General features: G+C 39.2%; 1 protein-coding gene across 3 annotated transcripts in view; it reads left to right on the plus strand.

The window, feature by feature from the left end:
* RAB3GAP2 (RAB3 GTPase activating non-catalytic protein subunit 2) overlaps positions 1-24,788 on the plus strand; it is an 80,111-nt gene that overhangs the window by 27,216 nt on the left and 28,107 nt on the right. For all 3 annotated transcript variants that reach the window (XM_045010840.1, XM_045010841.1, XM_045010842.1), the window contains 17 exons: positions 2,115-2,241; positions 4,549-4,630; positions 8,159-8,206; positions 8,345-8,420; positions 8,573-8,674; positions 10,112-10,211; positions 12,540-12,638; positions 13,538-13,686; positions 14,945-15,024; positions 15,128-15,217; positions 16,158-16,297; positions 18,330-18,546; positions 18,942-19,085; positions 19,487-19,569; positions 20,654-20,718; positions 21,088-21,178; positions 24,530-24,657. In XM_045010840.1, the coding sequence (XP_044866775.1) occupies positions 2,115-2,241; positions 4,549-4,630; positions 8,159-8,206; positions 8,345-8,420; positions 8,573-8,674; positions 10,112-10,211; positions 12,540-12,638; positions 13,538-13,686; positions 14,945-15,024; positions 15,128-15,217; positions 16,158-16,297; positions 18,330-18,546; positions 18,942-19,085; positions 19,487-19,569; positions 20,654-20,718; positions 21,088-21,178; positions 24,530-24,657 (1,821 nt within the window). The remainder of the gene's footprint in view (positions 1-2,114; positions 2,242-4,548; positions 4,631-8,158; positions 8,207-8,344; positions 8,421-8,572; positions 8,675-10,111; positions 10,212-12,539; positions 12,639-13,537; positions 13,687-14,944; positions 15,025-15,127; positions 15,218-16,157; positions 16,298-18,329; positions 18,547-18,941; positions 19,086-19,486; positions 19,570-20,653; positions 20,719-21,087; positions 21,179-24,529; positions 24,658-24,788) is intronic.

A 24,788-nucleotide genomic window follows, 5' to 3' on the forward strand; every position in this document is an offset into this window, starting at 1 on the left:
TGAACTTCGGCGGCGGGTCCCGCTTTGGCGGTAATTCGCCAGTGGGGGGTCCTTCCGCCGGCGAAGACCGGGAGCGGAAGAAGCTCCTGGGCCTGGCCCCGCAAGAGTTTTCTGGGCCCCCCGGAGCGAGTGAAGGACCCCGCTCCAGGGGCCCCGAAAAACTCTCGTGGGGGCCCCTGTGGGGCCCGGGACCTGGGGCAAATTGCCCCTCTTGCCCCCCCCTCTGGGTGGCCCTGCCTTTTCAAACAAATGTAAAACTTGATGCATTCAAAAGCATATGTTTCAGCTGCTCAAAAGTATATGAATGAGCACTGTTACAGTGTGCGCACTATTTTTTAACACTGATTTTTTGGCAGATGAGCAGTTTGTATGTGGCTTTTTTCATATCTGTATATTGCTATTTGAATTCCATCCCTTTGTTCTTCTCAATCACTTCCTTCCCAGCAGTTCCAAAAATATTATGTAGAAACAGTAACTGATTATAAACTTAAGGTTGGTAAAACAGCATATTTGTCTACAGGAGTCCTAGGTCAAAGACAGCTCAGTGGTTTGAGCATTGGCCTGCTAAACCCAGGGTTGTGAGTTCAATCCTTGAGGGGGACATTTAGGGATCTGGGGCAAAAAACTGTCTGGGGATTGGTCCTGCTTTGAGTAGGGGGTTGAACTAGATGATCTCCTGAGGTCCCTTTCAACCCTGATATTTTATGACTCACTTTGAAGTAGAGACTGGGGGAACAGAGTGTATATTTGACCTACTCTGCTTCTGTAAGGCAGGTGCAGAAGGAATTCATAATAGTCAGTGATAAAATTGCATTGTAACTGGAAGATCATATGCTTAATTTCTTCTGTAGGTCAAGATCAATGCACGTACCGAAGGCTCCCTGTATTCCTTTGTTTGCCCCCACCCAACTCCTTGTGTTCCAGCCTCCCAACACCACCTATTTCAGGGGCTTCTTGCAACCCCTCCCGCACCCTCTCTCATGCTAGGGATTCTCTATGCCATCATTCTCCCCTGATGCAATAGGCTCTGTGTATGCCCCCATTCTCTCTTCCCATGCCTGGGCTGCTGTGTGCTCCCCTTTCTCCATACCATTCTTATTTTCTTTTATGGTGTCAACATTTTAAAATTGTATTGGGAGTGTGGGCACAGCTAAAATCCCCCCCCCCCCCCGATAACTTTGACAAAAAACAAAACAATTTGTATCTAAATTTTCCACAGGAAAATTTTGACTTGCAGCAGAAATTTGAAAACTTAAAAATGTTGTCCAGAAACCAAAGACATTTGTTTTGGGGGCATTTGGTTTTTCAATTAAAAACAAAAAATCAAAATCTTCCTCAGAAAGCACACACTTTTTATGGAAAACTTTGTTTAGTTAAAAATCTAGTTTTCTGTTAAAAAGAGGTTGGATGGAAATGTTTTTGACTAGGCCTAATTCCCAGTTCTTACTGCCATTCCTGTGTGAAGTAGTACTGCGTAACTACGTTTTCTACTTTTTGCAGGGTTGTGGTTTGGGAGTTGTGCTTCACCTGTAACATTTCTGTGTACATGTGGGGAACACTTTTTGGTGTTTCTCACATTTGAGTTTGGTTTCTGAAGCCCCGTAGTCTGTAAAGGCACAGGGAGAGCAGGATTGTTGAGTGGCAGTAACCTGAATTCAGTGCTTTGTAAGCAAATATATTTTTCAAACAGTGGTGTTACCTTGGGGAACAACCTTGGGGAAACTCCTTTCATGTTGAAAACTGACCACTGTGTCCTCCGTTCTCTCTTTCTCTCTCAACCAGTTTCTAGTCCATGATAGTGCTTTAACTCTCATCCCCATGTCTGTTAAATTCCGTAATTACCTTTGGTGAGAGACAAGGCTTTGAGAATCCAAATAGCCAACTAATTCTCCTTTATATGCTATTTTGTTAATATGCTAAAAGAATTACTCTAAAATAGATAAACCTGACTTGCACTGCTCTGCAAATTTATACCAGAGTTGAACTGGTGGCTGGGCATTGAGCCCTAGACTAGTTCAGAGAGAGGGCAAGCAAGGCATATGTGTGATTTTAAAAACAAACCAACCAACACCTTTGAAAATCATTGCCTACCCTAATTAAAGCTTTGCACACAGGAAGAAGAAGAAGAATCCACTTGCAAGACACAGACAAGTTACTGGCTTCAAGACTGTGTGTTATCCTTGTCACCAGCAAATGATCTGATGGTAATAGCTCGTGAGCAGAAAGCTGTCTTTTTAGTGCGTAAGTATGTAATGCACATTTTTTACTTATGGCTCAGTACTACAGTTGGTGAACAATTGCTGTTTTTATCATAAATCCTTATTTTCAGGGATTTTAGTATGGTGGGCTATTTTATGTAATATTTGTGATGTATTAACTAGGCACAAGCAGATATGGAAAATCTGAAGTTTCAGCCTTCTTAGGTCCCCCTTTTTTTTTTGGGTAGGTCTGAATCATTTTAACAGGCATAATTTGATAATATATATACCATAACTAGCTTGTTATCTCTAGTTTTGCTTCAGATGTTACAATTAATTATGCTTTCTAGACAAAATCTCTGGGCTGTATTAATTTTATGTTAAATTTGTTTTTTATGTTAGTGTTAATTTTTATGTTTTCTTGTGTTAATTTTTCCCAGAGAAAAAGCTTTAAGCTAAACTGACCTGAACTCTTGGTGTTGTTTTAAAGACTTTTTGCTTTGCTTTTTGCTTAAAAACTATATCCATGCAGCAGAATGTGTGTCGTTGTCAGTATGTTGGGATAATAACTTGTAACTAAATGCTGCAGAAACTGAGATTTCTGAAACTGGAATGATTACATTTTCTTAAAGCCATCAGCCCATATTCGTTGTTCCCTGCAGAATCATGCATGTCAAAAACTGATTAGCTACTAATTTCACATAGTTAATGGAAGGACAGTGTAAGCATGTGGGACTCACCCCTGCGCACCTCCTGCTGATTGTCTCTGGGAATTAGCTCATCCAGCCTCTGGAGCACCCTCTGCAGGCCAGTGTCCCGCTGCTGCTTGGCCCCCGTGTCCCTCCCAGACCTGGTGCCCCGTTATCTGGGGTGCTGCCCCTGGCAGTAACCCCTTTCTCTCAGGGTCTCCCCTCCCTGGGGAACCCTCACCTGCTGCTCACTTCCCCTCAGTATATGGCTACTGCCAGTCATTGTCTAGCCCCCACGCCCTGGGGCAGACTGCAGTATCAGCCTACTCATCACTGGCAAGGTTGGGTTTGGACCTGCTGCCTTTACCTACCCCGGGCTGCCCTCTGCAACCCCTAATACCCATTTGCCTTCTGCTAGGCCGCAGCCTGGGGCTTTCCAGGCTGGAGCTCCCCAGCTCCTCTGCCTTTCCCCATCCCTGCTCTACTCAGGTACTCTGCTCAGGACCCTGCAGCCAGGTCCCTCCCTCTCAGAAGCTAGAGGGAGTCTCTCCGTGCTTCTGGCCCACTGCCCTCTTATAAAGGCCAGCTGGGCCCTGATTGCACTGGCTAGAGCTGTGGCTGCTTTCCCCATCAGCCCAGCTTTTCTCTGCCACAGCCCTCTCCCAGGCTGCTTTAAGCCCTTCCAGGCAGGAGCGGGTGACCACCCCACTACAGTCAGAAATGTACAATGCCTGTAAGAACACCGTCCGGCTAACTGAAGTTTAACAGCGCTCCTACTGGTTCATGAATAAGGAAGTTATCCTTTAGCTCACCTGATGGATAGATAGCAGCTGCCTCTGAACCATTGGGTGGTCATTGTTCTAGTTTGTCAGTTTTTAGGTGGCATATAAATAGCACACGATGTACTGTATTGTATCAAGTGCTGTGATTTTTACTCTCGGCTAACTCTATTTGGAAAGTATCAGAGGGGTAGCCGTGTTAGTCTGGATCTGTAAAAAGCGACAGAGAGTCCTGTGGCACTTTATAGACTAACAGATGTATTGGAGCATAAGCTTTTGTGGGTGAATACCCACTTAGTCAGATGCATGCTTTCTATTTGGAAAATGTTTCTACTTGTAGAAACAATCTAATGTTAGAAAATAATGAAGTCTTTTGTGATTTCCAGTGTTACTATGAAGTGACTAAAGGAATTATGAAAATCAAATGTTTAGAATTAGTGTAGATTTGTCTACTTTCCTCTGTGTTAACTCAGACTCTGGGGTTCTAATTTCATGTTGGGTAGTAATAGTATTTTGTACTTTCATTGCACCTTTCATCTGAGGAGCTCACTGTTTTGAAGTAAACCTTATAGCGCCAGTGAAATAGGTTGATGTTTTCATTTTTTTAAATATAAATTAGTCAATTGAGCATGGAGAGGAGTTACATGATGTGCACAAGGTCTCACTAAGTGGCAGAAGTGAGAAAAGAATCCATGAGTTGTTTCCCAGTCCCCTCCTCAGATCAGTAGAACATACTGCCTTCCTATGGTGAGAGGTTTTTTTAAACTGGTTACTGACCTAAATGTGTTATATTGAGGAATATTAGGAGTAGAACTATATTGTTTTTGCAAAATAACCTTTTAACATCTTATTTTTTATGGACAATGCCTTTTTTAATGTCAGCAAAATGGAAATATAGCGACAAGGGAAAGGAGGAAATGCAATATGCTGTTGGTTGGAGTGGCTCTCTGAATGTTGAAGAAGGGTAGGTATTGAATTCTTAGTTTATCTGATTAAATATAACTTTTTAAACTATTACTAATTAGTACTTTGCTCTTATCTTAAATGTACTTTGCGAATAGTTTGGAGAAAGGAAACTGACTAAATGATTTTAATTGCTGTTGATTGTTTATACATTCCAACTTTAAGAATTCTGGGCTGGAGTAAGTTACATGGCTAAAAATAGTGCCCGAATGCAAAAGCCAGTACTTGTTATTGGGAGTGAGATTCCTGAGTGTGATTATATGCAAATTAGCATATAATTATAATAAAAACAATTGTTCACAGATCTGGACTGTCACGAAACGGTTGTAATTCCTTAACCTAGCAAGAAAATAAAACTGAACATCTACTGTGTAGAATTCAGTTTTTCTTCGGGGTGTGGGAGAAACTTTTTTATCCTGATGTGCTGAGGCTGCAGACCGAAGTAGTCTGTAAGGATCCCCTCCCCATATTCATACCATCACACCAATACTTAAAACACTCCAAGTCACAGGCATAGAGCATCACTCATATGATGCAAAGCCCTTCTTCCCCCAAGATGCTGTGGACATGTTGCGTTTGTTGCCCTCCCAGTTCTGATCTCGAAAAGTGCCTCAGCTACTTTTGAAAATGAGATTTGGGCTCCTAAGTTACTTTGGTGCTTTTGGAAATTTTACTTCAAGCCTAACTTTTGGCTTTGACTTCCATATATATCTTGGCTTTGGTTTCAGTTAGTCATCCAAACCAAACTAGCCCCAGAGAATACAGAATTTCTTCATGCTTTCTCTTCTGCTGCCAAGAAATATTTCAGTTTCCCCCTTTCCTCACATAGCTCAGGTATTTTAGTAAACCATCTTAGGTTTACCTTCTCGAGTTGCTATTTCCCCCTCAGTGCTCTTTCTAACACCTGCAGCTGTGTGTCACAGTAAGAGTATGTGCAGTAATGTGGTTAAACAGGGAGCTGGAGATGTTGATTTTTATCAACCCATGTGAAATTTTGGGTAGGAGGCATGAACCTTGTTTAAAAACTCGCTACTGCCATATATCTGAGCTGAGTTGTATTTAATAAATATCACAATACGCATCTGGCTTTTCTTTGTTTCCTTCTCACTATTCAAATAACATGGCCTGTTTCACAGAGGCTATTCCTTTTTACATTAGTAGAATCCCTTTCAGTATGTTAGAGTCCCTGGAGGGGGAGGTATTTCTTTAGATGAGGTGTGATCCTACCTTTATTGCTCCAGTTAAGGGTTTGCAGGTGTTTCAAATAGGAGAGACTTCAAATTCTAGAGCAGTGTAACCTAGGGCTCTTTTATTGTAGCTACATATAGTGCTTAAAGACTGACTCCCCCCTCCCCCAATATTTTCCTCAACTGGAAATACTTTCTGGTCACTAAACTTTGCTTTTATATATGTGGTTTCACTCAATTCCTTAATCTTATAAGATTTAATTTGTTTGCAACTAATGTCAAACTTGTATTTAGAATATCTTCAGCTTTTTTTTAATTGCCAGCCTTAGTCACTTGCTTGTTCTTATGGGAATAGAGCTGACGTGTTATGCCTGCGGAAACTGTTGTTTCAGATGGAATTTACACTTCAAATGTCATTGGAAATGTCACCTAGGGCTGATGTGCTATCTGTTTCATAGAACCTTTTCACTTGTACTAAATGTTTTCATAATAAATTTAAAACTTTATCTAATGGTGGAAATAAAATCTGTGTCTATATATTGGAAAATGAGTAACCAAAGTGTATTTCTTGCCATCTCTGATTTCTATTTGTCTCAAGGAAACCTTGACTGTTGTCTGCTTTCCCCTGCCCAAATTGTGTGTGCATGTCTTGGAAAACTCTCTTCTATTTGTGGTGTTCATTATTCTTATACAGTAAATGCTTGCAAATTACACTGACTGGGGAGACCCATTGCAGCCTAAGGAATGTTTGCAAATTACTAAATTAACAAACAACATGAAAACTAAGAGTTCTGCATCAGAGTGTACTTTCTTAATTTGTTTTTGACAACAGTAGTTTAGTTTTAATAATTTGGTTCTACTTAGTATATTACTAAAAGTACCCTAGTAATTTTGCAAACATAATGAAGCCTTTGCCTCTCTAGAGCACCGCACTGTTAAATCTTTGCTAAGGAGTGAGGTGAAACCCAATGGCTCTTTGTCAGGCGGATCAGGCCTATGATGATCAAGTTGAAAATTAGCAAGGTTCTCCTGTATTTACCTTTCATTTAACCCCTATCAACTTTAGCAACAGAAATCATATATGTTTTTATAACCGTATATTTCTCTTGAACATTTTTTTTACTTATTACATCATTATTCTTTATAGAGCATTTCATTTTTTTCTTTAAAATGGGAAATGTGGTATATGAGCACAGCAACTTGCTATTTTATTCTGCACTATATTTTCTGATAGTCAAATTACTTTTCAAAATCTGTTTTGTATATCCTCAATCTGCTTTTCTCAAAAGTCTGTTTATTCTTCTTCAGAACCCTTGTCATAGCACTCACAATCACTTTAGATACAATCATGTAATTTATGGATCCTAAATCCAGATTAGCTCCTAATACTGTTGCTTACTATGAAAACTATATAAAACAGTTCTGTGCCACTTCCTCAACTGTGACAGTTAAGATCCTAGCTCTCATTTGACTCTAAAATCTTTATGATCCTTAACCTGTTTTTTAGTGGTCGGTTGAAAACTAAAGGCATGTCCTTGCCTTCAGTTTTCAGTGAACAGTGTCAGATTTCTCATTTGTTGTTCATGCTGATTTGAGCACTCGTAGATGGATTTCCTGCATTCTGCACTTAATGGGTTGGTCTACCTTTTCTGCAGTGTACGTCATTGTTACCTTGACTGCAAAGTGACTTGTTAGTCTTTGCCTTTTAGTAGTGATGTACAGAAAGCATTTACTGCATTTGTTTATAGCCTCTTTTTTTCTTTCAAATTTCAAACCGATTGTCTTTTTGCCCCCCCCCCCTTTTTTTTAAACTATGGCTCTTGTCCATCAAAAAAAGGAAACTCATTTTCAAACTTCTGAAACAGTTTCTGTTGATGTTTCTGTTCCTGTAGCATTCTACATTTCTAATATGTTTTTTTCCATGCATTGTTGTTCTATCTGCAACAATAGTATGTTAATCTTAAAAATCTTTGTATGGGCTGCTATATAGCATAAATAATACATAATTTTGAAAAAAACAGAAATTAGGATTTTTTTCTTCAGGATTTTGAATAAAAAATACAGTATAAATGATTTATAAAAAGCCTCAGCAACACACTCTCTCTTTTAACCCACAACATGAATTGTGTATAATTTTACAAATATGGTTGTATTAGTATTTTGCTTAATATTTTACCTCATTATATAATTATTTTTGAATCTTAATAAATTAAAAAATATTAAAATTATTAAAATATTTTAATAAGACTGGCAAGATCTGCTGGGTCATATAGAACTATAGCAGTATGTAATTTTAAACTGTTTGGCATGAGATGCTTCATATTTTTATTTTCTATTTCCAGTGAATGTGTAAGTAGTGCATTGTGCATTCCATTGGCAAGCCAAAAGAGGTAAGAATAGACTCGTTAGCAATTAAAGCTTCTGACTTCAGATAAATGCATGCTAAACTTTTTAAAGTCAGTGGAATTTGTATGTGTATATTTGAGAGCAAAATCAGTTTTTTTCACTTTAATTTTTTTATGGGACAGGAGCTCCACAGGCCGTCCTGATTGGACCTGCATCGTGGTAGGTTTTACCTCTGGCTACGTCCGTTTCTACACTGAGGTGAGTCTTCTTTCAGCACCATTCAGCTGCAAAGTAGTGATGTATTGCTGTAACTTGTAAACTTTTATTTCTGTAGACTATACTGCAAGCTTTTCCTAAGCAAAGGTGAATTAGAGGATAAATATTCATGTTAAGTATTCTTTCTTTCTTAGACTGGAGTCCTACTTCTTGCACAGCTCTTAAATGAAGATCCTGTCCTGCAGCTTAAATGCAGAACCTATGAGGTTCCAAGGCATCCTGGAGTCACAGAACAGGTGGTGTAGCAGGCTGTTTCAAAAGTAAAATAGTGTTGTTTCAGGTTGTGGCATGTTTCTTTCCTACATAAATCCACTAGTATGTGTTTAGCAGTCTTTGACAGGTGGAAGATTGACCTGAGCAAGAGATTAGGGATATGTCATTCTAGAAGACTCCTCAAACCCAGCTAAATCATAAAGACATAGACAGGAAAGCAGCATTTCTTTCCACTTATTTTTTAGGAGTATATTTAGCCCCAAAGCTAATTGATTAGTCTCATTATAGTTGGTATGGCAACACCCATTTTTTTCATGTTGTGTGTGTGTGTGTTTGTAATATCTATCTATCTGTCTATCTATATATCTTCCTACTGTAGTTTCCACTGCATGCATCCGATGAAGTGGGTTTTAGCCCACGAAAGCTTATGCCCAAATAAATTTGTAGTCTCTAAGGTGCAACAAGTACTCCTCATTCTTTTTATTGAATTACTATATCATTCATGTAAAAGAGGGCTTCATTTGTTGCCTGGGTTTTCCTTTTATGTGTGCAAAATATAGTAGATGGACATACTAATGTTTGTGGATTTTCAAGGGGAATATGCAGGTTGGCAGGTTCCAAGAATTGCACAGTGCTCTAGCAGATGACTTAATATTCTTTTATCTCTCAGTAAGATTACTCTGGAGACAGCTGAAAGGTAAAAAATACCTCCAAGGAAAAAAGTTGACTATTTTGAAGGTGGTCATAGGAATCTGCATTTCATTAGGCCGTTTCCTGTTACAGGGATTCTTGTAGAACATTGTTCAACTTTGTGGAAGAGCCCACCATTCTACACTCTTTGCTGAATTCGAGTTTGGCATGCAAAAAACTAGGAAGTATTAGAAAGCTTGTTATCTTTATACAAGTGTTCATCTCTGATGACAGTTTAGCATGACATGGACCCAATTTTGAATGATGGAGGTTTTAACAAGACATCTAAATCTTGCAGATGGACATTTGGGTGTATAAAACAGGCCTAAGTGCCAATTTAGACTCTAATCCATATGCAGGATTTGGGCCACAAATCCTTTGATATTTGCACCCTAGATAAACCCATACCAAGGCAACTTTTCAAGTTGCAACAACTTGTATGTTCTCTCCTTAAACTGTTAAAATATAAATAGATGAGAGGCATGAAGTTCCATGAAAGCAGACATGTAGACAGTAAATACAGAATTGAGTCTGTATTTGAATAATAGTTAATAGTATGCTGAGATGTCAGATAGTTCTTTAAACTGCTTTTCTTTGTCTCTGCATGATATTCCATTGTGTGGAGTCTGTTAGAAATTAACTGTTCAGACAAAACACTTGTTACTTTGTGTTATTTACAAAGCTTACCTTCAGAGAGCAGAAGAGCTAAGTTGATGTGATGATGATGATGAAAGTGATTTGTCTCCTTTACCTCATTGTTTTTAATAAAGAATGAAGAACTGAGTATCCTGTATCCAGCAGCAGTTGTGACTATTGATGGTTTCAGCCTCTTTCAGTCCCTTCGTGCTTGTCGTAATCAGGTAGCAAGAGGTACGTCTCTGAGAGAAGCTGTCTATTGCTGTGACTATAGTAGTACTTGTACAGGCAGTCTTCAACTTTACGACGTTTGACTTACGACGAACGGCACTTACGACGTTTCTGAATTGACACCCTAATTTGACTTGCGACAATTGGTTTTGACTTTACGATGCTCTGTCCTGCAATGGAGTGGATTGCGGTTCCGAGTTACAATGTTTCGACTTATGACACAATTTTCAGGAACTAATTATGTCGTAAGTCCAAATGCCTGTATTTACCGAAGTCTGTCTGTTACATTGTATGTTAATACAAAATCATTTAAAATTCATGTTAATTGTATCTGACTGGAGTAGAAGCCAATATGGTTTGTCAGTTTTATACAGCTTATAGTTATGTGAAGGAAAATATTTTTGAGAAATACACTTCCTCAGAACACAGCTTGCTTGAGGATGTTGACTGGAGAAGATTTGACTTGCTAGTACACAGCCATCTTAGATGCACCGTATCAATGTCTAGAGGGGTCAGCACAGTGATCACGTAGTGATTTTTGTTTTAGTTGAGTATTTTTCCTTTTAGGAAAAGTTTTGAGAGGTGCTGACATCATAACAGTGATTCTGCTGTGGGCAGATGCTCTTCATGTTTTAATGGTTGATATCCTTACACTTTAAGATATGAAAAACCCTGAAGGCTGTTTTAGCTCTTTCTGTGAAGGAAAAATGCTTACTCATTTCAATCTTTTTGACAACCTGCCCTGCTGCTTACCTTGATTTCTTTTATTATTAATTCTTGGGATGCTGGGTAATCCAAGGGTGTTGCACCTTGGGAACTGGTCAGTTTCCTGGGGTTAAGGGAGAATCATCAAATAATGGAGTGCTGGGTGGAGGGAGGGTTTCTCGCTGCTGGGAGATGGGCTTAATCAAAAGCTTGCACTGAGTCCTAATTTTGCCTCTTACTGTGCTCCAACTCTGTTGCCTGTTCTCAAGCCTGTGCCTTGCACCAGGAACCAGTGATAGGGAATGGACGCATTGCTAAGCCAGGAGTAGAGAGGAACCATAATGGAGCTGCCAGCATGGGAGCATCAGGAATTGTGGGGCCAACAGCACTGTTAGGTTAAGGCTGGTACTGTCCTAGGAGAGAGCTGGTTCCTCTGGGGCTCAGGAGAGGAGAGTATTTCCATGCAGGGCAAGGAAGAGTGAAGGCTCCCATCCGTTTAGCTAAGAACCAAGAGAGTCATTGAACAAGGTCAGGTGCCAATTCAGGGAGGTGCCCTAATGACCCCACAGACACCCCTTGAGACCTCTGTGCAGAACTACACTGAGGACTAATGTTCCTTTTTATACTGTGTCCCACCAGCCAAGGCAGAGACCCTAATTCTAACTATAGCCTCTTCCTGCCACCAAAGCGCATAGCCTTTCTGTTACTGTCTGAGAAATTATCCCATTGTTCACAAATGAGAGCAATTAGATCTAGCCGCACTTCAATGTTTGCAATAAAAGCACTCCAGTATCTTTCACATGCTAATCCCTTGCATATGCGTTGTCCTAAATTTGCAGACCGGTTGCAACTCAAGTATAACTAAAGCATACTGTGGCATATCCTGTGAATGTGGATCTTTGTAGGACCTGCTTACTTATGTTATGCACAAGACTGTCTCCTGGAATGACACTCGCTACCAGGAGAAGGACCAATATTGTTCTGGAACTGATACAGAAACCATTTATTAAACCATAAATAACTGATCAGATAAACAAATTATCTCCATTAATTTATTTTGGACTTTATAAATATAACTGGATGTTGTGAACAAAAATTTGCCCAGCTAAATTTTAAGTGTCTTAATTTCAGCAAAATGGAAAAAATGTTCATATTCTAATTTTGTGCAGCATGTCCTTAAATGAGGGGGAGGGATAGCTCAGTGGTTTGAGCATTGGCCTGCTAAATCCAGGGTTGTGAGCTCAATCCTTGAGGGGGCCACTTAGGGATCTAAGGCAAAAATCAGTACTTGGTCCTGCTAGTGAAGGCAGGGGGCTGGACTCAATGACCCTTCAGGGTCCCTTCCAGTTCTAGGAGATAGGTATATCTCCATTATTTAAATTTAAATTTTTTTTATTTAAAAAAGTCTGACAATGCTTCCATGAAAACCTATAGGTAAAGTTATTGTATGTAATATCTTATTAATCACAATACTAAATGATTTTCCACTGGCATTTCCCTTAGTGTTCACTCTGTTGTTACTGACCATATGAAGCATTGTAGCATGAGCTGACATGACACAATATTGAAGTTAAAGAAATCTAATAGCTTTTTACTTATGTCTCAATTTTTATAACAAATTGGCAGCCGCAGCATCGGGCAATGAGAACATACAACCCCCACCATTAGCCTATAAGAAGTGGGGTTTGCAAGATGTGGACACCATAGTTGACCATGCCAGTGTGGGTAAGCATTACCATTTATCTTCAAACATTCAACTGGATGAAACCTCTTTTGTCAGTGCTGTAAGACTAAGGGATTACCATGCATGTTGGAGTATTGATCTATGGTAAGATTTGGATGGAAACGTATAGATCTTAGCTGAAGAAGGTTAAAGGATGAGCTTAAGAGCATCAGAAGGCTTTGATTCTCCCATTAGAGGAAATAGTGGCTGTGTATGGTCTCTGTTCTTCCTTTCTCTTTTGAAAGGGGGCAGCCTGATACCGAGTTTGAGTGAGACTGGGTCAGACTCAGTGTCCTCCTGTGTGGCGGATTAAAGGACTGTCTGGCAGGAAGGATAAAAACCAGTGTAGACCTTGCCTGCAGCAGAGGGAGCAGGACACTTAAAGGTTCAGAGTTATTTCCAGAGGTGACATAGCAGGCCTCTATTCTCTTTCCACACTATGACTCTGGGGATATGAGGATGTTTGCTTGTCTCCAGGCCTCCATCACAGACAGGCAGATAGTTGAGGGTGACAGACCAGGCCCCCTCTACTTGCCTTTGCAGAAAGGAAGGAGAGAGGTGGGCTCTCAAAAAATAAACACGGAAACCTTTAAAATTAAAACAAATCGCAAGTAGGTTTTTTTGTTGCATCTACTGGGTTTGTTTGAAATAAAAACGGTCAGTTGATTCCAAATCTTGGTATGTGGCTTCCTTACTAAATGTATAATCAGTTTTAGATATCCAATAATACAGCTATATATAGTGTGTAAGAAACCAGATGTGAATGAAGTCGGAGCTTGTGTCTTTCTAGAGTTATGACTGTTCAGCCAAGGATGCATGAGTAGACTTAGAATTCAAGAGTCTGAAATACCCATTTATATTGAGTTTACATGACTTTTAAGTATTTTTTTTTCTGATTTAGGTATCATGACTCTGTCTCCTTTTGATCAAATGAAGACTGCCTCCAATATAGGTGGTTATAATGCAGCTATAAAGAATAGTCCACCTACTATGTCTCAGTACATTACTGTAGGCTCCAATCCTTTCACTGGTTTCTTTTATGCCCTGGAGGTATGTATGTATTATGAAATAGGCATGATAAAAGAATCAGTTTGTCCCAAGTAACAGATGAGAGAATTAATATCCTTTTCTTTTTCATATTTTTTAAAAAAAAGGCTGTTTTTGAAGAATACTTCATTTACCCTAGTTTGTGCAGGTTTTTTTCCTTCAGTCTTCAGAATTTACCTATAATTAGGAAAAATCCCTTTGGGTTGGAATAGTTTCTTTGTGAAATGTGCTCCAGGTTCCTGCCATCCAAGACCTCTTAACTTTTAAAAAAATCTTAAATAAAAAAAATTAATATAGAAACTTTTTTTTAATATTAATTTTGTTAGTTGAGACTTTGTCTTCCACTAACTACTCTTTCATGGTTAAGGAAATAAACTTAAAAATAGATCACATGTCAATCCAATTTTCAAATTCTTTTGGATTCTGGAGGTACTTGGCCTTTGACCCTGTTATATCAAGGCACTGGGAGTGTTCTGTAGCCTGATGTCCTCTTGCCCCAGTTTGTTTTTTACTTTATTTGTAGCCATTGTAGTAGAGAATTAAAATTATTTTGCTTGCCATGACCCTTCCACAAAATATTTATGTACTCTTTATGTATTGGTAAAAAAGCCTGGCTATATTTATGTTCCTGTTTATCATCTGTATATTTGAACCATACAAGACAGAGTGTAATCTCATTATCTAGATCAACAAGGTAACAAAACCAAAGCAATATCAGAATGTTGAGCAGCTAAGTTTTTGAAAAACATTTGTGAGAAAATGTACTTTATTTTGGTGTCAATAAGGGACCCAACACCATAGAACCAGCTTGCTCTCCATGAAGCATCATAGACTGTAGTTTTTAACCTTTGCTGTAGCACCATATACTACTAGGTGACCAGAGATTCTCAGTGGGCCTCTGAAACAGTAAGTTGGGACTTGGAGGTGTGGAATGATATCCTTCTAGGGGCATTGAATTGAGATCTTGCTGAACCTCTAGCTCCTTTCCTAGTACTGGGCCTATGAGGCCTACATACCTGAGATCATCTGTAGTTTTTCTACCTGACTGAGAAACTATCACATGCTTGTATTGAAAATTAATGTGGATGATGTGAAATTTGGCAACATCTCTTTCAAGACTTTGGCTGCAGTGCATTTTTTTTTTCATTGCTGGAGTTAGTGTTTAGTGTGTTTCAGCACTTGAGCTCTCATTATGTGGTGATAAGAGACATTAAGGAATTATCTTGTTGCTTTTTATGAATGCTTTTGTTTTTTCCTTCAGGGTAGCACGCAGCCATTGTTGTCTCACGTTGCATTAGCAGTTGCTAGTAAACTGACTTCAGCATTCTTTAATGCTGCCAGGTAATGAAATGCAAAATAAAGTGTGGTTTTGATTTAGTTTTAACTTGCGTGTCTTAAGTTGTGCAGTCATTGGCATTCTGATGATCATTTTTTCTGTTGCAAGTGGCTGGCTTGGTTGGAAGAGTAAACATGAAGAAGAGGCTGTCCAAAAGCAGAAACCAAAAGTTGAACCTGCTACCCCTTTAGCTGTGAGGCAAGTTTGACACTACTCCTCAATTGCTCCGAAGCTCTGTTCCTTGATTGTCTTGAATAGTTTTTGAAAGTGGTAATCTTGTGCTGGGATTTTTTAAAATGTGAGTTTGATTTCAGTTGATTTAGTTTATAAATGGAATTAATTTAATGATCTCTACTTAACTCTCAGTATGCATTTGTTCACCTCCTCCCTCCCCTTCCCCCCCAAAAAAGAAAGAAAACAAACCCCTGCCTAGTTTAGCAGCAGGAGAATCACTGTTGAGTAGGTTAAGTATTAGAACAGGAGGCCTAAAGTTTACAATTCAGGTGACTGCTCATACCGCTCTGTTGAATCTTGTAAATACTCTTACGGTACAAAATGCTTTGCATGCAAGGATGTAAAAGTTCCTTACAATAACTTACAGGCATTATCCTCATTTTACTGTTAGGGAAACTGGAGCACAGAGAAGTGTGACTTGCCTAGTGGTTCAGAAAAAGACAGCAACAAACTGAAAAATTAAATCCAATTCTCCTGATTCCTAGCCCCTGCTCTAAACACTAGGACCATGCTATGTTTCCAGGTATGCCTGGCTCTGGTCAGCAATAGGAAAGAATCAACAAGATCACCTGTTGCAGAGACTCCTTGCATGCCAAGGCACTAGGGACATTAAACATACTTAGCCTGCTCTCGGAATTTTTACGGGACTTTTCATGTTATATCAGTTTATAATATGATTATAGTGAAACTTTCTTAAAGTTGCAAGGTTTTAAAGTAAATAAAAGCACAAAATTTTGTAATAGCAAAATGCTCCTTCTGTTTTTGTTAACAAAAACAAATCACCCACCCTTTTTGACATCATAGAAAAAAGTATTTCTCTAATCCTGCAAAAGGTACTGTTCATAATTCTAAAGTAATTAATATAGTATCTTTTGATATTCGTTAACTGAGTGTTTGATTTCAGGTTTGGACTTCCAGATTCCCGGCGCCATGGTGAAAGCATATGTCTGTCTCCATGTCACATGTTGGCAGCAGTAACTGATGACTTTGGAAGAGTTCTTTTACTGGATGTTACACGAGGACTTGCCATTCGCATGTGGAAAGGTACATGTTGGAATATATCAATAAAACAATTAGTTTTCTTGGAAATGGTGTGGCTGTTTATGTGCAATTTGGCCTAGAATTCTGAGTATTTTGGCCTTTATCATGGCACTTACTGTTGTTCTGATCTCTCAAACCGATTTAATATAAATTCAAGGGTGGCAGAGTTATAGAACCGGACCGTAAAATATTGGTGGCATCTACAGTAAGGGTTTAATCAACAACCTCAGAAACTGAGTTGTATTTCCTGAATTTCCATTTCTAGACCTTACCACAGCATGCAGCAGCTGATCCAGTAGTTCTCTTGAAGAGTTTTGAGCTCATTTATTCAAGATGTGTGCAGCTCCAGTTTCTTCTTTGCCTCAGTTGAGAGACGAAGCAGCAGCATTTGGTTCCCCTACCTTATGCGCCCCAAAAAGGATGAGAAATTCACTAGGAAGGACAGACAGTTCCACATGCTTACTGCTTTGTTGCGTCAGTGTCTCTCGCAGGCTGTTCCAAGCGATCAGTCTCATCTCTCTGCCCGAGCTGTTCTGTGGGAAATAGGAGATGCAGATGTTGCCATCTCCAAGACTCCAACAGCAATCACAACCAATATTACAACCCCTGGATAGGACTTGTAGAAGAAAATTCTTTGCGCGCGCACACGCACACCCCTCCCTCCCTTTTATGCCTGGACCTGGTTTCTGTGAAGTTTCAAATATCTCTAGCAGCACTCTGTCCTCCCACTGCCCTCACATTGTAAACACAGTATTCCATCCATGTCACTTCTCCCTCTCCCACTCAAGGTTACTTTAGCCCAGAGATACTGGCTTTCCTGAATCAAGTCTACAGGGAAATCATAGTGGAGTTTCATTTCTCTCCAGACAGCAATTGTAATTGGCTCAATGCTGTGGAGAGGTCTAAGAAGGGAAACCAAAACAGGAGTCAATCAGGAATGATGGAAATCAAATTTGCAAGCAAACATTCTCATATTCTTGTTGATGCACTGAGCACAAGTACATGCGCTATATTCAGGGAACTCCACTAGAACTCGGGGTGGGGTGGGGTGAAGGAACCTTTATTTCCACAGTCCCCCCCAGGCTGCTTAGCTTCTCTGTTTCAGCTACCATAGCATAATGATTGCAGTCTCCTTGTATCTCCTGTGCATTCCTTTCCCCTGTAGTTTGGGTTTATCTGGTGCTTCTCATTAGTTCAGATATACACATTCACCATTTTTCTCTTCTGTGTTACTGATCTTTCCATATTACCTTTAACACCTTTCCATGATCAAGTTTTTGGTTTTGTTTTGTTTGTTTTTTTTACTATCTTTATTTTTTTTTTCACTTGAATAAGCATTTACTAAACAAACAGTTTGGTCTGCTAAGTTTCCCAGCATTTACAGAAAGTTGCTTAAACCTGTTTGTTAATAAAGGGTGATGTGAGCCACACGTGCTTGGGCTCTCTCTCTCTCTTCCCTCTCCCCAAGTCCTTTTGTTGTAAACTGCTAACAAATGTTTAACAACTGAATGTTTTGCATGCATTTTCTATTGAGACAAGCACATGGTAAGGAGATAGTCAACTGAAATTATACTTTTCTCTTCACATATTCCACAAACACTTTAGAAAACTCACAATTAAATTATACTTCAGTTTTAAAACTTGTTTTGTGTACTAATTGTAATGTGGCTTGGGAGGGTTTGTTGAGGTCACTAGTGTGTGCTAAATCCCACATACAATCCTGGTGACTTGATCACGTTTGCACTGGCTGGGAAGACATCCCATTTTCTGTGTCAGAAGAGCTTGGTTGGGGAGAGAGAGAGAAATTGGTCCAATCAATGTGTTAGAGAAGTAAATGGGAGTAACGATATGCAGGTTGGGAAAGGGTACTTATATTACTGTTAAATAGCATTTAGGTGGTCACAATACAAATTTTTGGGAGGGTACAATAGCCTTCCACCCAACACTTATATAAACCCTGTTTCAGGAGCAGGCAGTTTTCAATTGTGTGTGTTTGTATAAACTAGTTAACTAATTCCTGTCCTTTCTTACAAAGGATATCGTGATGCACAAATTGGTTGGATTCAGACTGTAGAAGACCTTCATGAAAGAGAAGCTGAAAAGATGGATTTTTCTCCTTTTGGAAGTACTCGAAGTCCAAGTAGAGTGGCTCAATTTCTTGTGATCTATGCTCCAAGAAGAGGAATCCTGGAAGTGTGGAGCACTCAACAAGGACCCCGGGTTGGTGCCTTCAATGTGGGGAAACACTGTAGGTAAGAAATTCTTAGCATCTTGACATGTTGACAAGTACACTGTGCTAGTGGGGTAAATAAGTGTGTAATAGACATTTCCTCCCTCTCAGGCAGTCTTATTCCAATGCCCGCAATGACAAGTGCTAGCTGACTGGTTTTGAATTGCTGACTATGCCTCTGATACCTGCTTGAATGCAGTGCAGAGTGCTCTTATTTATGAACGAAGATGTTTCCTTTTCCCTCTCCACTGCTAACCCTCCAGCTAATCTTTGCTAATCACTAATTAGATGTTCTGATGTTTTTCATTAGTTGTGCTGGGCCCTGGTTGCGTGAAATTCTTCCTTGTGTCTTATACAAAAAATGCATTTTGGTAACTTGAGTGTTCATTGTCATGGCCATATCTGTGTGTGTTTCAGGTTGCTGTATCCTGGCTATAAAATAATGGGTTTAAACAATATGACCAGTCAAGGTTGGCAGTCTCAGACGTACCAGATCTGTCTTGTTGATCCAGTGTCTGGAAGCATAAAAACTGTTCATGTACCTTTCCATTTAGCACTAAGGTAAGGTTAGCTGCGTTTTACATAATAATCTACCTTAACTGTCTCTTCCTAACGGAAGTCTTTTGATAAGTGTTTTTAATTCCAGAGGGCCAGAATTTGTGATTCTTTCCCATGCTGAGTAGTGCATTACTCCAAGAGTAGTCTCTCGCACTTGTGTGGAGTAAGGTATACTCAGTGTGAGTAATGATGGTGGAATCTGGCCCTTGGAAAATGAAATGTCTGATTATTTTATATGAGTTAATACTTGAGTTTTAGAATAGTTAGTAACTGTTCTAATTTCATGTCAGAGTGAACAAAAAATGCTTTCACCAATGATGTAATTTAGAACTAACAAACACAAAGTTTGCAGACAGAACTTTTTTACTGAGTGTTTATATGAGATATTTAAAAATCTTTTTCAGTGATAAAAAGAGTGAACGAGCAAAAGATATGCATCTAGTGAAGAAGTTAAGTGCTTTACTCAAAGCTAAAACCTCAAATCTGGGTAGGTTTCTCCTAAATGTTTGTTTCTTAATGTCTCACCTACTGAATCACACAATGTGCACCCTGTATTCCTAGTGTATGTGTATATCATACATGAACATTAAGATGGCAAAATCTACAGATGTTAGATAGGTGTAAGTGAGTTTGTTTGCATATTGAAAAGAGACCTGCAAACTTACTATTCAAATTTATGTTAAAATCAGGTTAGAATTGTGCTGAGTGTTTAAAAAATGTTCAGTAGAATTATGAATTTCTTAATTCTATTTTACCAAGAACAAAAAACCCAGCAATGTTGGAGATGTGCTGTATCTGGGGAGTGTTCGGGGGCAGGAAATAATTCCTCTTGAAGGGTTCAGTAGTGTATGTGATGTGAGCGGCAGCAGCTGACTTGCTCAGTGGATCTGGATTGACTCAGGTCACCTACTGTGACAAGGTTCAGTTGTATTAAAAGTGAGGTTCCCCCACAGGGCAGGGTAAAATTAGTTTGGAAGGCTCCTAGTGCATACTGGCATGAGTTATACCCTGACTTTTGCAAATAGTCTGTATATTTTTAAAAGGCTCCTTGGGTGAGATGCCCTCTTTACAAAGAGCCAGCACAAGCCCAGTTCACCACTTAAGTCCTAATTGAGCTCTATTTTGAGAGCTTAAATGGTGCATAGCGTCCATGCTTTCCATCTGCATGGGGTAGGAGGGATTTTACCTTTTGTGCATAGACACCCTTGTTCCTATATGTAATTTTTTCTTACAGAAGAGGCAAATCTGGAATGATGCATGCCTCTCAGGTTCTGAGAGACGAGGTGGTTGAGGTAATATCTATTATTGGACCAACTGCTGTTACTTCTGATATTATCTCACCCACCTTGTGTGTCTCATATCCTGGGACCAACACAGCTACAAGTACAACACTGCAAACAGTCGGTGTGAGTTTTTTCCAAGTTAATGGTGGCAGTTAGTCCAGTCATGTCAAACCAAACAATTAAAATGTAAATAAGTGTACATCTTCACTGTGGGCAGAATGACTTGCTTTTCAAGCATGTTTTCCGTGTTGAAAATATGAATTAATGACTTGATAATCTTTGTTGCAGACATGGTTGAAGCTGAAGCAAAGGAATTAATTCTTGATATTAAATACCCTGCTACAAAAAAACAGGTGACTATTGAGAGAGTTTCAGTCTCAGAATTTCACGTGATCAGACTTGGGTATAAAGCCATTAAGCTTTCACAATTTTCTTAACAATTCTGTCCATGGTTTCTAATTGACAAAGCTTAAGTTCTTGCTTTACAGAATTGTTTATTTTATTTTTTCTATAACAGTATATAGAAGTCATGTTGATTTGTAACTTCACTGCAGGATCCATTTGTGCTGTAAGGGGTAAAACCTTTATAGTGCAAATATGTGTAGCGGAAATAGTAACTAAAAAAATACTCTGACTTTGTTATGGGCTTCCTTAAATGCTTCAACAGTAATATGAAGCAAAAGGAATGGAAATACTTCATTTTGTTAAATTTCTGCTAACAGGCTTTGGAAAGCATATTGGCAAGTGAACGTGTACCACTCTCCGCGCTCTCAAACATCACTCAGACTTTGATGGACACCTTAAAAAACCAGGGTAAGTGGAAGCTGATTTTGTAATTATGCAGACCACAGTCTATCCCTGGTGTGGCTTGAAGTGAGACTACTGCTGTGAAGCCAGGAGAATATCTATCATGGGTATTCACTGCTTCATCAAGCTTGGTCTGTTTGGCTTTTCTGCCAGATAGAGCAAGAAGTTCCTTTTGTAGAGGTTTTTGTTCCCCTGCCTGCATCAGCTTGCTAGTGAGCACCCCCTCCAGCACTTGCCATGTATCTGTAATGCAAGAATTACTTCAGTATATTTTTGAAATCTGTGATGGGTTGAATGAGTCCATGCATTATGTATATTTTGTAAATGCAAGAAACATAAACTGCTTTCATATAAATGCAAATATAGATTAACATATATACACACACACACACCCCCCATCGATATATTCCTTTCCTATATGTTTACATACATTGACTTGCAAATAATTCTATCATATGTTTCAGCATCTTCACCAAGGTTCTATTTTGTATATATTAGTAAAATAAACTGGGCTCAATTCCTACTCCCTCCCCCCTGCAGTAATCCTGTTGTATAGGACAGGAGCCTCCACAAGGTTCCACCTTATGGAGCTCCCTCTTCAGTTTTCCCCCTTCTTTAGGAAGGAAATTAGGGTCTGGCTGCTTTAACCCTTCAAATTTTTGGATTCACAGAATGCACTGAACCATGGGCACAGAGGTTTTGTGCCACTGATACGGTTGTAGATCTACCTGCTGCTTCCCTTCTCCTCCTTGTTGGCAGCATGGCTTCACTAGTCTTGCACTTCTAGGTCTTTCTAAACTGGGGGCTGTCTCCACAGCTTCCCTTAAGGGTAGGTTTCGAAGGCCAAAGAAATGCATTTGTTCAGAATTCTGACAGATGGCGGAAGGTGAAATAACCCAACATAACTCCTCCATGGAAACTATTGAAATGCATTCTTGGATTCCATTGTTTTGGGGGGCATGACTAGGTCTTGAGGGATGGAGCAGGAGAAGAGTCTGTCTCTGTGAAATCACCTTCAGACGCATAGCGAACTTTCCAGCATAAGATAATGTTCATCCTGTTGTTGTTGTTTTGCATGGACGCCATTTCACACTGTGAGGAGGAGCAGCTGAGCCCTTGGCAGTGTAGTTCACAGCAGATGTATTACTGCAGGAGGTGCACAGAGGCCCTGAGTAAACAGAATTTGCCTGTGGATCCCAGATTGCTTGTGGGTTAGGAGGGCCTGTCCCTGGCCCCTTTTGTAGTGAGGGATCCATTCTCTTTCTCCTCTCCTCTCTCTCCCCCCCCCCCCCCCCCCCGATGATGTGGCTGTCTGTGTAACTTCAGAGCTGTGGAATTAAATAGGAGTTTTTCCATTGACTTTAATGGGGCCAGGATTTCACCCTTGGAGTGTTCTGCCCAACTTTAACCTGCCTTGATCAGGGCAAGATCTGGCTTTAAATAGCTAGTGTATCTACTCAAATATGAAGTCCTAAAAATACAGACTCTTCTGAAAAACTATTTTCACATGAGTTGGAAAATGTATACCTCCATTTTCATTTTGTATTTATTGAGTCCTCTTTGTTAGCTTGTGTGTGCTTTATGCTCTGTCCCCTCATTTTCCATCTGCACTGTATTCCCTGCCTGGTCACAGTAAAGAACAAATTTGTCTCCTAGTTTGGCTGTGTATCTGCCAGTAATACTGTGGCTAAATGGCTATTCTGAACCAGATGATGGACTGTATGAATGCTGCTATTGTAGGAAAAGGTCAATTGGTTAGCTGTACCAAACTGTTCAGGCTTCTTTTTTGGTTCCAGGATTTTTAATAGCAGAGTATCTGAGAAATGGCTGAGCTTCATAGAGAGAAAATTGTACACTGGGAATTCATTTGAGCGCACAAATGGTTTGTTCAGAGACAAATCTTTGTACAGAAAAGTCAGTTTAGAATCTTTGGTTTATGTCCTTTAACGTCAGGTAAATTAATTAATCATTAAATACGATATTGGGTCTGTCGCAGGTAGTGCTTATCAAATGTTATTCTTAAGACTTGGTTTCCCACATATGCAGATTAAGAAAGTAGGGAGACAAGGTGGGTGAGGTAATATTTTTTATTGGACCAACTTCTGGTAGTGAGATAGACAAGCTTTCAAGCTCACACAGATCTCTTCTTCAGGTCTGGGAAACGTACACTGTATGTCACAGCTGAATACAAGGTGGATGAGATTACTTAGCATAAGTAAACACATTTCAAGGGACCATTCAAGGTGAAGTAAGAAAGTAGACATACATCAAATGACATATTTTTTTGTTACCTAATCTCATTGTGTAGATTCATTATCTTGTTCTTCAGTTTAGGCCTTAGCTGCGTTAATAACTCAATAACCTAGAAAGAGTCCTAACTGCAGATGTTGGCATCTGTTTTGGGCGTTCTTGTAACTGACTGCTTCTGCACTTGTTTTGAAATTGCAGGAACCGTTACGCAAATTATACTGAGATGTTGAATTGTGTGTTTCATGTTGCTTCACAAATGTGAGTTACTATATAAACTGAAAAACAGCCTCCCTTAGTTTGGTGTTTCCATTGTGCCTTTCAATTTTCACAAGAAGTTGAGCTGTAAATATGCTCTTTTCGTTTGATAAAAAAGAAAATAAAGCACTTAATTTTTTTAGTCAAATTAACTATTACTGTGTTGAGGTATTAGTGCTTTTTAAAATTCTAAACTCTAGGTTGATATGAATTGCATGTGTGTTCTCTGGCTGCCATAGTTTTTCTAGTTGTTTTCCCAAACTCTGAAGAATTACAAATATCAGGGGATTTCTACTGATTTTTGTTAACATGGTTTCTGTTTTATCACTGAAAGACAATAATGCCCATTGTGCTTCCTTAATTTTAGTCTTGGAAACTTTATTTGCAGCTTTTTATTATGGGATTTATCATATTCACATATTGGCAGCATGATAAGAGAGACTAAAATTCACGCAGCATTGTAGTTTGCAAGGTACATGCAACTTGTGTTTGTTTTTAAAAGAATAATTACTTGAGGATTGCAATCTATGGCATCCTGCATTTCCCTGATTTGTACATGCTAGTGCACAAGAAATCCTCTACAGTGGCTTTGTGTTCAGTGTCCCATTGCAGCCCTTTTCTTGTTAAAAGTAAGCCTGATATACTTTTTGCTTTTGGGCAAAAATCATCCTTGCTTTAACTTGCCATGGATTAAACATTGTCTCGTGAGCAACAGTGCGTCGAAAACATTACACTGGAATATATATCATCTAACTCCTTTATAAGAGTTTAATGAAACTAGAAAGAACATTTCACAGCTCCAGTACACTCATTCATTCAGACTAATCTGCATCTTTATTTCTCTCTCTCCAGAGTTTGTGTGTGTTGATGAAGGGTTGCTCCAGTTTTGTGCAAATAAGTTAAAGCTGCTGCATCTATATGAGTCAGTCAGCAAACTGAATTCTTTGAGCATGCAGCAAAGCACTCCGCTCTCTGATAATGTAAGTAATGTCAAAACTTCTTTCTGTGAAAGAATTAACCATTTAGCAGGTAGATTAAATGGAAAATTACTAGGGCTGTCAAGCGATTAAAAAAATTAATCCCGCTGTTAAACAATAATAGAATACCATTT

Source organism: Mauremys mutica, chromosome 3, assembly GCF_020497125.1.
Source record: "Mauremys mutica isolate MM-2020 ecotype Southern chromosome 3, ASM2049712v1, whole genome shotgun sequence".
Classification (NCBI taxonomy): domain Eukaryota; kingdom Metazoa; phylum Chordata; order Testudines; family Geoemydidae; genus Mauremys; species Mauremys mutica.